The 14,180-nt window shown below is 46.9% G+C and overlaps 1 protein-coding gene across 1 annotated transcript in view; it reads right to left on the minus strand.

Annotated features, from left to right (window-relative positions):
* Window positions 1-11,716: 11,716 nt before the first annotated feature.
* The window catches only part of NOX5 (NADPH oxidase 5), a 96,086-nt gene continuing 93,622 nt past the window's right edge, over window positions 11,717-14,180 (minus strand). The window contains exons 15-16 of the mRNA XM_063930389.1: window positions 13,247-13,413; window positions 11,717-13,109 (exon numbers count right to left, since the gene is read on the minus strand). Coding sequence (XP_063786459.1) covers window positions 12,978-13,109; window positions 13,247-13,413 — 299 coding nt within the window. The 3' untranslated portion in view covers window positions 11,717-12,977. The remainder of the gene's footprint in view (window positions 13,110-13,246; window positions 13,414-14,180) is intronic.

Here is a 14,180-nt window from a genome sequence, read left to right on the forward strand (position 1 = left end):
TTTTTAGATGTCTTTTTATAGATTTTACAAAACTTGTTTGCAGATATCATTTCATGTGAATCATGTATTTATAGACAGTGGGCCTGATTCAGTCTGATGTTTGTAGGCGTTTGGTATGATTTACTGGCAGATGGGATGCTGTTTGTAGTGCAGAACGGGTCCTGTGTTGTCTCACGCAGTACCCCCTAAACTGCAGCATGTTTGACAGGCTGTAGCTGTCTGGGGGCGTGGAGGGGGCGACGACGGAGACCGTTTTACAAAACCCCCATGTTGCTCCCATTTTGTTGACATGACAAGCCCAGGGTCTGCATCTTCTGATGCAGATTTCCTGGCCACAGAAGTGTGAATTCCCCGGCCATCCTGAGTAAACTGAGAGGGATGATTGATGTTATTGCAGAGTGATCCGCTACTGCATTTTCGTACGCAGCAGGTCACAGAAGCCGGCAGTGGGAGCCTATTTACACAAGACTCCTCCCGCGACATTTGCATATTTTTTGGACAGAAGCTGCGTCCAAAAACGCAGCTGCTGTACGCATCTATCTCTGATAACATTGACAACCTGTCACCCAGTAGCGTAACTAGAAATTTTTCTCCCCCAAGCTAAAAAACTTCTCTGGCGCGCACCCCCCCCCCACCCCATAATTGTCACTAGGAAAGCAATGAATCTGCGCATGCCGAAGGCACGTGTGTGTCGCAAAAGAGGGTCGTGGCCTTGTTAAAATGGGCGTGGCTTTGCATAAAGGGGCGTGGCATTTCAGGAAAAGACTACCTTATACCCCAGTTTTGCAACCTGCACGCCCAGACGTTGGCCACCACAGGAAAATAAATAATCCTGATTCATGCCTCTTACATTATTTGTCATTTTTCCTCCTTATAGTAATGCCCAGTATACATTATGCCACATACTGCAATGGCCCTTAGACATTATGCCACACACAATAATGCACATGACACAATATGCACACACCGTAATGCCTGTGACACATTATGCCACACACCGTAATGCCTGTGACACATTATGACAGGAATCGCAATGCCCGTTTTACATTATGCTACACACTGCAATGCCCCTGATACATTATAGCACATACAATGCCTGTGACACATTATGACACACGCCGCAATGTCCGTGATACATTATGCCACACACTGCAATGTACGTGATACATTATGCCACACACTGCAATGACCCTGAGACATTATATCACATACCACAATGCCCGTGATATAGTATGCCACACACCGTAATGCCTGTGACACATTATGACACACACCGCAATGTCCGTGATACATTATGCCACACACCGCAATGCACGTTATACATTATGCCACACACTGCAATGCCCCTGAGACTTTATACCACATACCACAATGCCCGTGATATAGTATACCACACACCGTAATGCCTGTGACACATTATGCCACACACTGCAATGCCCATTACACATTAAGTCCTACAGTAAGGCTTCTACTTACTTTTAAATTACCTGCTCGTTGACAGGGGTTTCATGCTCTTGGTTCCATGCACGGTGCCAGGGGTTTTCATGCTCAGGGTGTAATGCTCGTTGCCAGGGGTTACATGCGGTAGGTGTTATGCTTGTTGCCAGAGGTATCATGTGCTGGGTTTCAAGCTTGTTGCCAGGTGGTAATATTCGTAGCCAGGGGTTTCATGGACTGGGTGTCATGCTTGTTGCCAGGGATTTCATGAGCTGGGTGTTGTGCTTGTAACCAGGGGGTAATGCTTGTTGCTAGGGCTGTGCTCCCAGTGCCACATATGCCCCCAGTGCCAGATATTCCCCAACAGTGCCAGGTACACATATGCCCCCAGTGCCAAATATGCCCCCCCCCAGTGCCAGGTACACATATACCCCCAGTGCCAAATATGCCCCCTCCCCAGTGCCAAGTACACAAATACCCCCCAGTTCCAGATATTCTCCCCCAGTACCAAACATGCCCCCCAGTGCCAAATATGCCCATCCCCTCCGTGCTTAATATGCTCCCCCAGTGCCAGGTACACCCCCCCAGTGCTAAATATTCTCCCCAGTGCCAGGTATACCCCCCCCCCCGGGCTCCCCCGCTGCTGTGCGATTCGAGAAGGAGGGACACGAAGGGCACAGCGCGCGGCTCTCCTGTGTGTCCCTCCTGCGTCTCCGGCGGCGTGTCAGTTATATGAAATGCCCCTCCTTCCCAGCAAAAATCAGTGGCGGCGGCTAGGGCGCCCCACAGCCCTGCGCGCCTCCAAGCTACTGCTGTCACCATAAATAACATTCACAAACTTCCTATAATTATATTTACTTTTCTCTCTTGCTTCTATTAGCTGGTGACATTTCACCAAATCCGGAGCTCCAACCACTTGCCCCACTCACATTCATCTGATTCGCAGCAATATAGAAATCCAGCGAACCTCATAAACATCATGTCTCCCTGCACCCTCCAAATCACTAAAATGTGCATATAGAATGCACGCTCTGTTTGTAACAAATTAACCCTGGTGTAGTACCATGGGGTTTATGTGACCCCACTACTCTTTGACCCATGTTTTCTTCTGAAACTATCACGATTAGTGACCTCGCCTTTCACATATTTTTTCGTAAGGCCTTCCTAACAATGTGGCACATGTTCGCTAGTTTTTGTGCCTTTTTGTTTATTTTTTATTTATGTTTATTTCCGTTTGGGTTCAAATGGACCCCCATAGTATCTTCCAAGTAATATAAATATTCTTTTTTGTTATTTTCACTGAAAATATGCCCAACATTTTACCAGTGGCACCCTCATCAGCTCCAAGCACCACCCAGCACCATTCAGGACTGTGCAAGAGATGCTACATTTGTCCCAGATCAAAGGACAAGAAAACAAATTAATCTGTAATGAGTGCAATAATGGTTGTGCAACCAATGCCAGTAGTAAAAATAAGATTTTAAACCTACCGGTAAATCTATTTCTCCTAGTCCGTAGAGGATGCTGGGGACTCCGTAAGGACCATGGGGTATAGACGGGCTCCGCAGGAGATAGGGCACCTAAAAAGAACTTTTACTATGGGTGTGCACTGGCTCCTCCCTCTATGCCCCTCCTCCAGACCTCAGTTAGAGAACTGTGCCCAGAGGAGATGGACAATACAAGGCAGGATTTAGCAATCCAAGGGCAAGATTCATACCAGCCCACACCAATCATACCATGTAACCTGGAACATACATAACCAGTTAACAGTATGAACAAACGACAGTAACGGTCCAAGACCGATGTCAACTGTAACATAACCCTTATGTAAGCAACAACTATATACAAGTCTTGCAGAGTTTCCGCACTGGGACGGGCGTCCAGCATCCTCTACGGGCTAGGAGAAATAGATTTACTGGTAGGTTTAAAATCTTATTTTCTCTTACGTCCTAGAGGATGCTGGGGACTCCGTAAGGACCATGGGGTTTATACCAAAGCATCCAATCGGGCGGGAGAGTGTGTATGACTCTGCAGCACCGACTGAGCAAACGCTAGGTCCTCATCAGCCAGGGTATCAAACTTGTAGAATTTAGCAAAAGTGTTTGACCCCGACCAAGTCGCCGCTCGGCAAAGTTGTAATGCCGAGACGCCTCGGGCAGCCGCCCAAGAAGAGCCAACCTTCCTAGTGGAATGGGCCTTAACCGAATTTGGTACCGGCAATCCAGCCGTAGAGTGAGCCTGCTGAATCGTATTACAGATCCAGCGAGCAATAGTCTGCTTCGAAGCAGGAGCGCCAATCTTATTGGCCGCATACAGGACAAACAGAGCCTCTGTTTTCCTAATTGTAGCCGTCCTGGCTACATACATTTTTAAGGCCCTGACTACGTCCAGGGATCTGTCCAGGTCACTTGTAGCCACAGGCACCACAATAGGTTGATTCATATGGAACGAAGAAACCACTTTAGGCAAAAATTGCGGACGTGTCCTCAATTCAGCTCGATCCACATGAAAAATCAAGTAGGGGCTCTTGTGTGACAAAGCCGCCAATTCGGACACTCGCCTTGCTGATGCTAAGGCCAACAACATGACCACCTTCCAGGTAAGAAATTTCAACTCAACCTTGTTAAGCGGTTCAAACCAGTGTGGTTTTAGGAACTGCAACACCACGTTCAGGTCCCATGGTGCCACTGGAGGCACAAAAGGTAGCTGGATGTGCAGCACTCCCTTTACAAACGTCTGGACTTCTGGAAGAGAAGCCAATTCCTTCTGAAAGAAAATCGAGAGGGCCGAAATCAGTACCTTAACAGAGCCTAATTTCAGGCCCACATCCACTCCTGTCTGTAGGAAATGGAGAAGACTACCCAGATGAAAATGACACATACTTTCGCCAGATACGGTGATAATGTTTTACCGTCACCTCCTTCCTAGCCTTTATTAAAGTAGGGATGACCTCTTCCGGAATCCCCTTTTTCGCTAGGATTCGGCGTTCAACCGCCATGCCGTCAAACGTAACCGCGGTAAGTCTTGAAATACACAGGGCCCCTGTTGCAACAGGTCTTCTCTCAGAGGAAGAGGCCAGGGATCTCCTGTGAGCATCTCTTGTAGATCCGAGTACCAGGCCCTTCGAGGCCAGTCTGGGACAACGAGTATCGTCTGTACTCTTCTTCGTCTTATGATCCTCAACACTTTTGTGATGAGAGGAAGAGGAGGAAACACGTAGACCGATTTAAACACCCACGGTGTTACCAGAGCGTCTACTGCTACTGCCTGAGGGTCCAGAGACCTGGCGCAATACCTCCGAAGTTTTTTGTTGAGGCTTGACGCCATCATGTCTATTTGAGGAGTTCCCCAAAGACGTGTTACGTCTGCAAAGACTTCTTGATGAAGTCCCCACTCTCCTGGATGGAGATCGTGTCTGCTGAGGAAATCTGCTTCCCAGTTGTCCACTCCCGGAATGAAGACAGCCGACAGAGCGCTTACATGATTTTCCGCCCAGCGAAGGATCCTTGTGGCTTTCGCCATCGCGACTCTGCTTCTTGTCCCGCCTTGGCGGTTCACATGAGCCACTGCTGTGACATTGTCTGATTGAATCAGAACCGGTAGGTTTCGAAGAAAACTCTCCGCTTGTCGAAGGCCGTTGTAAATGGCCCTGAGTTCCAACACATTGATGTGTAGACAGGACTCCTGGTCTGACCAAAGACCCTGAAATTTTTTTCCCTGTGTGACCGCTCCCCATCCTCGGAGGCTCGCGTCCGTGGTAACCAGGATCTAATCCTGAATTTCAAACCTGCGACCCTCCAGGAGGTGAGCACTTTGCAACCACCACATGAGGGACACTCTGGTCCCTGGGGACAGAGTTATTTTCCGATGTAAGTGCAGATGGGACCCGGACCACTTGTCCAGAAGGTCCCATTGAAAAGTCCTTGCATGGAACCTTCCGAAGGGAATGGCCTCGTAGGCCGCCACCATTTTCCCCAGAACTCGAGTGCATTGGTGAACGGACACCCTTTTTGGTTTTAGCAGGTCTCTGACCATGTTCTGGATGTCTTGGGCTTTCTCTATTGGGAGGAAGACCTTTATTTGTTCCGTATCCAGTATCATACCTAGGAACGGTAGTCGAGTTGTCGGAATCAACTGTGACTTCGGTAGATTTAGAATCCAACCGTGTTGCTGGAGCACTCTCAGAGAGAGCGCCACACTGCTCAGCAATTTCTCCCTTGATCTCGCTTTTATCAGGAGATCGTCCAAGTATGGGATAATTGTGACTCCATGCTTGCGCAGGACCACCATCATTTCCGCCATTATCTTGGTGAAAATCCTCGGGGCCGTGGAGAGACCAAACGGCAACGTCTGAAATTGGTAATGACAATCCTGTACAGCGAATCTCAGGTATTCCTGATGGGGGGCATATATGGGGACATGAAGGTACGCATCCTTTATGTCCAGAGACACCATAAACTCCCCCTCCTCCATGTTGGCTATTATCGGTCTGAGAGATTCCATTTTGAATTTGAATCTTTTTATGTACAGGTTTAGGGATTTCAGATTCAAAATAGGTCTGACCGAACCGTCCGGTTTCGGGACCACAAATAGGGTTGAGTAGTAACCTCTTCCCTGCTGGTGCAGGGGAACCTTGATTATCACTTGCTGTATACACAGCGTTTGAATTGCAGCTAACACTATATCCCTTTCCGATGTGGAAGCTGGTAGGGCCGATTTGAAAAATCGGCGCGGGGGCACCTCCTCGAATTCCAATTTGTAACCCTGGGAAACTATTTCCAACACCCAGGGATTCAGGTCCGAACTGACCCAGGCCTGACTGAAAAGTCGAAGACGTGCCCCCACCGGTGCGGACTCCCTCAGGGGAGCCCCAGCGTCATGCTGTGGGTTTTGGAGCAGCCGGGGAGGACTTTTGTTCCTGGGCACCTGCCGAAGCAGGTGCTCTCTTGCCTCTGCCCTTACCTCTGGCGAGGAAAGAGGATTCCCGACCTCTTTTGGACTTGTGCGACCGAAAGGACTGCATCTGATAGGGTGTTACTTTCTTTTGCTGTTGGGGAATATATGGTAAAAAATTTGATTTACCTGCTGTAGCTGTGGAAACCAGGTCCGTCAGCCCATCCCCAAACAATACATCACCCTTATAGGGTAGTACTTCCATATGTTTTTTGGAATCCGCATCACCCGTCCATTGGCGAGTCCATAAGGATCTTCTCGCTGAGATAGACATGGCATTGGCCCTAGAAGCTAGCAATCCAATGTCCCTTTGAGCATCCCTCATAAATAAGACTGCGTCTTTAATATGGGCTAGAGTTAGGAATATAGTATCCTTATCCATATTATCAAATTGATCTGTCAGCTCATCTGTCCAAGCTGCAATTGCGCTACACACCCATGCCGATGCAATTGTCGGTCTTAGCACAGCACCCGTATGAGAATAAATACACTTTAAGGTAGTCTCTTGCCTGCGATCTGCAGGGTCCTTAAGGGCCGCTGTGTCAGGAGACGGTAGCGCCACTTTCTTGGACAAGAGCGTCAGGGCCTTGTCCACAGTGGGGGGTGATTCCCAAATCTCCCTGTCCTGCTTAGGGAAGGGGTATGCCATATAAATTCTTTTGGGGATCTGCGGTTTCTTATCCGGAGTCTCCCAAGCTTTTCCAAAGAAATCATTCAATTCATGAGATGTGGGAAAGTTAATAATCTGCTTCTTTTCCTTAAACATGTGTACCCTTGTGTCGGGGATCGAGGGTTCATCCTCAATATGCAACACATCCCTTATTGCCACAATCATACACTGAATGGTTTTAGTCACCCTAGGGTGCAATTTTACTTCGTCGTAGTCGACACTGGAATCAGAATCCGTGTCGGTAGTAGTGTCTTGTGTTAAGGGACGCTCTTGAGACCCCGACGGGGCCCTGTGAGTCGGTCCAATCCGAGGATTGACCCCCTGATGTCCCCCCTAATTCAGCCTTATCAAGCCTTTTATGTAAAGATGCCACACTTGCATTCAACATATGCCACATGTCCATCCAATCCGGAGTCGGCACAACCGACGGGGACACACCACTCATTTGCTCCACCTCCTCCTTGGAGAAGCCTTCCGCCTCAGACATGTCGACACACACGTACCGACACCCCACACACACAGGGATTAACTTATAAGGGGACAAAACCCCAACCAGGCCCTAAGGAGAGACAGAGAGAGAGTATGCTAGCACACACCAGCGCTTAAAAACACTGGAAAAAATATGACCAGATAGCGCTTTTCTATATATAATATGCCAATTCCCACTCACTGCGTCGCTATTGTGCCCCCCTCCTCTTTTTTCCAGCCTGTGAAGTTCAGCAGGGGAGAGACCAGGGAGCCAGCGTTTTCCTCATGCAGCTTCTGTGGAGAAAATGGTGCTGGTTAGTGCTGAGGATCAAGCCCCGCCCACCCGATGGCGGGCTTCGGTCCCAGTGATTTTTCAATAAAAATGGCGGGGGATCATAGATTTACTGCCTCCGCAGCCTAATCAATCTGCATTTGCCCAAATGTGAGGTTTATTGCTGCCGAGGGCGGCCCCCCCTGCGCCCTGCACCCTTCAGTGCTGCTCTGTGTGTGTGTGACTGGGAGCAACCGTGCGCGCCTTACCTCATGAAGATCTGATGTCTTCTGCCTTCTCATCCGGCTTCTATCTTCGGCATCTGTGAGGAGGACGGCGGCGCGGCTCCGGGACGAACCCCAGGTGAGACCTGTGTTCCGACTCCCTCTGGAGCTAATGGTGTCCAGTAGCCTTACAAGCAGTGCCCAACTTGACAAGCCAGCTCTGCTTCTCTCTCCTCGGTCCCACGATGCAGGGAGCCTGTTGCCAACAGGACTCCCTGAAAATAAAAAACCTAACAAAATTCTTCTTCAACAGAAAACTCTGGAGAGCTCTCTGCAGTGCACCCATTCTCCTCGGGGCACAAGATCTAACTGAGGTCTGGAGGAGGGGCATAGAGGGAGGAGCCAGTGCACACCCATAGTCAAAGTTCTTTTTAGGTGCCCTATCTCCTGCGGAGCCCGTCTATACCCCATGGTCCTTAAGGAGTCCCCAGCATCCTCTAGGACGTAAGAGAAAGTTAGGTTTACAGTGATGTAAAATAATCAGAAACTCACACATAAAGTGTTGTGCGATTAATTTTTGGATTTTTAAATACATCATCTGCTTCTATATGGGCTATTTGAAAGTTCCTAAGACATATACGCCTCTGTTTGTCAATTATTTGAGTTTGTTTTATAATATTATTTGGAGAAAAACTAAGTATTGTAATAAACAGCGTTTTTATCCTGGTGATATAGTACTTTTTTTGATGGTACTGTCAACGTAACTTTTTTCATGGTACCAGAGCAGGGTTTACATCTGTTCATCACCTCTTCATATATAACAACTTCAACCTGCTGGCTGTAACAAAAACATGGGTCAGACAATCAGACACGGAAGCCCCTGCAGCACTGTCACACGGTGGTCTCCACTTCACACACACCTCCAGGCCTGGTAACAGTAAAGGTGGTATGGTTGGATTTTTCCATAACTCACATTTACATCATTTGAAGTACATTCTATCAGGATTTACACCCCTTTCTCTCTGCGTGGTTGCAGCTATCTATCATCCATCTAGGCAACCCAAACAATTTCTAGAAGATTTGACTCCCTGGCTCCCTCACTTCCTACCAATGCCGGAGTCCCGACACCACTCAGGAGACCAGCGCCGGAGCACCGACAGCCAACATCCCGAAGGTAGGTATCGGGGTTCTGGTTAGGATGAGGGCCCGGGGCGGGGAGAAGTTTTTGGTTTAGCCACTAGGAAGGGGGGTTAGGCACTAGGGAGGGTTTGGGGTTAGGCACTAGGGGTGGTGGTTATCCCTAGCCACCACCCCCGGGGGGTTGGGGGAGGGTAAAAATACTTACCCCCTCCGATGTTGGGATCTTCAGTGTGGGGATGCCAAGATCGGTCATGTGACCGCCGGCAACCCGACCACCGGTATTTCATATCGAAACCCTTAATGTATATGGTACATTACACATATCTCCACATACATCCAGCTGAAATCACTGCAGTTTGTTTCTACACCAGGCGTATACTAGGTGTACAAATGCATATTCTTATGCCTAGGCATCAATACTATGAAAAATACATTGGTAATTTAATTTCAAGTAGATAGACCCAAAAATTACTATTATTCCAGGTTCTCATTTGCATGTGATTATGCGGAGTACCTGCCGGGTACTTGGTGAGAGTGGAAGAACAGTTTTCTGTTTGAACACAAAAGAACAAATAAATAAACTGCTTCGCTTTATTGGCATGGTAATGTCTTCATTCTGTAAATGTCTTCCCTCGCTCGTTGTTTGATATAAACAAAGATGCTTTGGCTGTGAACACCCCTCAGAGACAGATTGTCAATCCCGTGAGCCCATGTGATCAGATAAGAAACAGATTAAATGACGTGGGGCACTTTGTTATTTGGATTGTTAACGCTAGCTTGTTATTCTTCTGCCTAAATGAAGACATTGAAGGGGGCCACTGGGAGGACAGGAGTGGAAGACATAAGCACTTGTCGGGGTACTCAGCTTTTTCCCTGCTTAACCACAAGATAGGATATTGGCTCATCTGCCAGGGAAGCAAGCGATAAGCTGTGAGTGAGCCAAGGGAATTCCAAGACAGAACGCTACTTAGAATAATTCAGATATCTCGCAGCAATAAACCCAGCTGTTAAAACAAATCAGGATCTGAAGTGTTTTATATAATCCGGAGACAACTGACAACTAAATTAGTTTTAGGTTCGCCGGCCGCCGGCATGCAGTGGCACAGTCATTTTGTGGAGTGAAAATAAAATTCAGCTTGTCAGTTCCCCGGGAACTAGTAACGTCACCAAGGCACTAGTTTCAGTGCTACATTGGCATGAATAGGTGATCGGCACAAAAATTGGTTAGGACTCGGAGTAGGAAACAAAGGAACTTTAAAAGGGGTTTTCCTCTTTACATCACTAATATTGGTAATGTGTGTGTACAGGTTTGTTGATGTGTCAGTTTCTGTACACACCAGCAGATGCCTTACAACTACAAACAGCCCAGTTGCTTAAACAGTAGAATGTTGGGTGCCAGATGGGGTTCAGTATGAATTACCAATGTCCGGGATGCCCAGCCATCAATATACCAAGAACAGCACCCTGATCGTCAGTATGCCGGCAGCGGGGCGATTGCAAAGAGTCCGCTTGTGGGCATGCTGCTCTCACCACACTGCTGGCTCAGTGTCTCACTGCGCTCGCCACAGGTTCTATTCCCATTCTATGGGTGTCATGGACACCCACGAGTAGGAATAGCCCCTGTAAGGCGGGATTCCGGCTGACGGTATTGTCTGCAGTCGGAATTCCGGCGTCGGTATCCTGACCAGCGGGATCCCGACTGCCGGCAAATTAACCGCATCCTGCCAGATGAGGTACAGCCATACTCACTGTGTTGATAACGGTCTTGCACACTGAGCGGAGTGGGGTGTTAAACCGCTCACCAACTGGTAAAGGGTAGGCTCTATGTGGGTAGAGGTGCAGGATACTGGAAACACATGTACTTCTGAAACAAAGTAATCACATGTACTTCTGAAACAAAGTGGAACTCAGCCATGTACCATTATGTTGCTCATACACAGTGACAAGTACTAGGTTCCGTGGCCATCTTGGTTAGGGAATGAAGCTTCCCTGAAGGTTCCAACATGTAGTCTGTGAAGCAGCACACTCCTCTTTCAACAATTAATAGATGCTGTTTTCATTTTGGTTTTCTCAGGTAAGATCAGAGTAGCATCAAATAGGGTTTTCCACTGACCATCGAGGTTTTACAAACATTAATGGTCAGGGGTGGAGGGCTGATGGATTCCCAGCACTGCTTTAAAGTGGTGGCATGCCGAACTGTGATTTTCAGCAATAGCGGCAGAGAGAATCAGTGTTATTCACACTCTACAGTATGATTGGCTCCCAGGGGCCTTGATGTAGGCAGCCCAGGGGCAGGGCTTCGATCATCATTGTTCAAAACATTGATGCTTCTCCTGCGATGGTTATTACCTGCCATGACAGGTGTCCTGACTGTATGTATGATGACCCTATGTGCAAAAAGCGGTATGGAGTTCATCTGGGGGAGGGATTTGTACCAAAGGCCTTGTAAATAATGGAGGGAATATGGTAAAAAAAATAATACATAAAGTGAAAAATCCATCTTTTTTCATTAGCAGATTTACTTTATTTGACCAACAAACAAATCTATGGGGTGAATTTACAGTTTACTCCACAAACCTAAAATGGGTGGGGGTTTTTCATTTCAGAATTATTGCAATGCTAAGCTAGGATATTGGCCCTCATTCCGAGTTGATCGCTCGCTGCTGATTTTCGCAGCGCAGCGATTAGGTGAAAAAACTGCATTTATGCGCATACGCTAAGTACTTTCACACAAAACGTTGTAGTTTTACCCAAACTCGAGCGACGTTTTCCAGTCGCTCGAGTGATCGTAGTATGATTGACAGGAAGTGGGTGTTTCTGGGCGGCAACTTGGCGTTTTCAGGGAGTGTGCTAAAAAATGCAGGCGTGCCAGGTAAAAACGCAGGAGTGGCTGGGGAAACGGGGGAGTGTCTGGCTGAATGCAGGGCGTGTTTGTGACACTAAACAGACTGCAGTCATCGCAAGATAGGAGTAGGTCTGGAGCTACTCAGAAATGGCATGAAATTTTTCCTGTGCACTTCTGCTAAGCTAAGATACACTCCCAGAGGGCGGCGGCCTAGCGCGTGCACTGCTGCTAAAAGCAGCTAGCGAGCAATCAACTCGGAATGAGGGCCCTTGAGCATTCTCTACGGCTCATTCACCCCCATCACTGCTTGTAACTTCACTCTACCCATCTGCCTTCCCTGCATCCTCGCACTACTTTCTGCCACACTTTACAAAATCACTCACATGACTTCACTACACCACTTATAATGGACTCTTAAATAGTTGAAATTAGTCAAACACATCGCCACTCCTCCTCATTACATCTCCTTAGTACAGTCCTCGAAGCAGCCTAACAGTCTGGGTTTTATGCATACTCAGGGCTCAGCATAGTTGGCTAAATCAAACTGACTGATGACTGACTAAGTCACCTGTTGCCAAGCATGGATATTATTAAAACCTGGATCATTAGGGTGTCCTGAGGACTGCGTTTGGGAGCCTCTGCCTTAGCACATGTCATTCTGACATACAGTACATGGATTTTAGCTGCCCGTTGTACCCACCACTACATCACTCAGATTACTACACATTTTAGCAAGAACACACAACCCCACTATTAAGAATGTCTCCTTACTCTGTTCCCAGCTTATCATCTTTATGATCTACCTAATAATTCATATAGCAAATTCCCTATTTATGTATCATAAACATTTTATTCCATAAATACACAGTAATCTACAACATATATGTTTAATGCCTATGACATCTGAGGACAGCAGTCATTGTTTCAATGTTGTTGGTGTTCTATCACCATTCTACTAGAGACCCATCACTAGAAATTCTCCTTAAAAAATTTAAAGTTGAACTGTCCGCAGTGCGCCTTGATAGTTTTAGCCAGGACTGGAGACCCACAGAAGAACACCTGTACCTTGCCTTTCTTCTCTTTTTCTATTTTCTGGAACACCTAAACAAAACCAAAATATCATTTAGTTTTCTGAAACACCAAAAAATCCCCCCCCCCCCCAAAAAAAATAAAATAAAATAAAATAATGATTATGTGTTTTAAGATGTGTTATCTGGGGATTATGGTATTAATAATACCTTGTTCCAGTCAGGTCGCCCAGGCTGTGTACGGGTCCTCAGACCTGTAATAGAGTCTCTTTCCTCCTTCTTGGCCAGAAGGTCCAGGGCCATCTGTAGGCCAATGGCCTTCATGTCATTCTTGCTGAGAGCTGACGTCATGTACATATGCATCTCTAGAAATCTGCCTGTGACAAAGAAAGTGGATTTATTTTCCAAATGAAGTCAGGTGTCACATATAAATATAGTTATTTAATTTCCAGTTCTTAGAAATAGTTTGACATTAATAGGACTCATGTGATGTGGAAAATAAGGCTCAGTTCTTTGTCTTTGGTGACGTCATGCGCCTTAATTTATGCTGGCGCACCAGTCTACGTTTATATTAAATACCCAAACCGTGCATGGGCACATGCCTGTTGTGGCAGGAGAATGCAATTGACACTTATGTATTTTCTTTTCTTCAATTGTTCTGTAGTGTTTTCAGTTATTCATTATATTTCTAATCCACCCAGCCTTAGCGTGACTTTATTGATTGGGGAAGAGGCTTGGTAGTCGATCTGCATCCTCCGTTTTGGTTGGGTGCACAGCACCTGCATCAGATGTAGATACTAGTCAACTGAGTCACTTGTCAGACCTGCTGTCGTTTGCTGGATAATCCTCCGATTGGGACTAGAGTGGACTATATACTTGCCTATGGACTGGAATTATCAAGCAAATAAGAGAAGATGTAGGGAGTCAACTGATATCGATGCAAGAGTCGCTTGAAATTCAGTATAATACTATAAAATATAATATGTAAGCCAAGGTATATAACAAACAAGTATTGTATATAATATGGCAATGCGGGCTTACTTGATTTGGGGGCAATGCTGGCGCTTTTGGAACTGTAGGAAATGGGCGAGATTCTAACTTGATTCAAAAGTTGGCCATAAACCGTGAGATTTTCTGTCCAACC

Source organism: Pseudophryne corroboree, chromosome 6 (genome assembly GCF_028390025.1).
Source record: "Pseudophryne corroboree isolate aPseCor3 chromosome 6, aPseCor3.hap2, whole genome shotgun sequence".
NCBI classification, from domain to species: Eukaryota; Metazoa; Chordata; class Amphibia; order Anura; family Myobatrachidae; genus Pseudophryne; species Pseudophryne corroboree.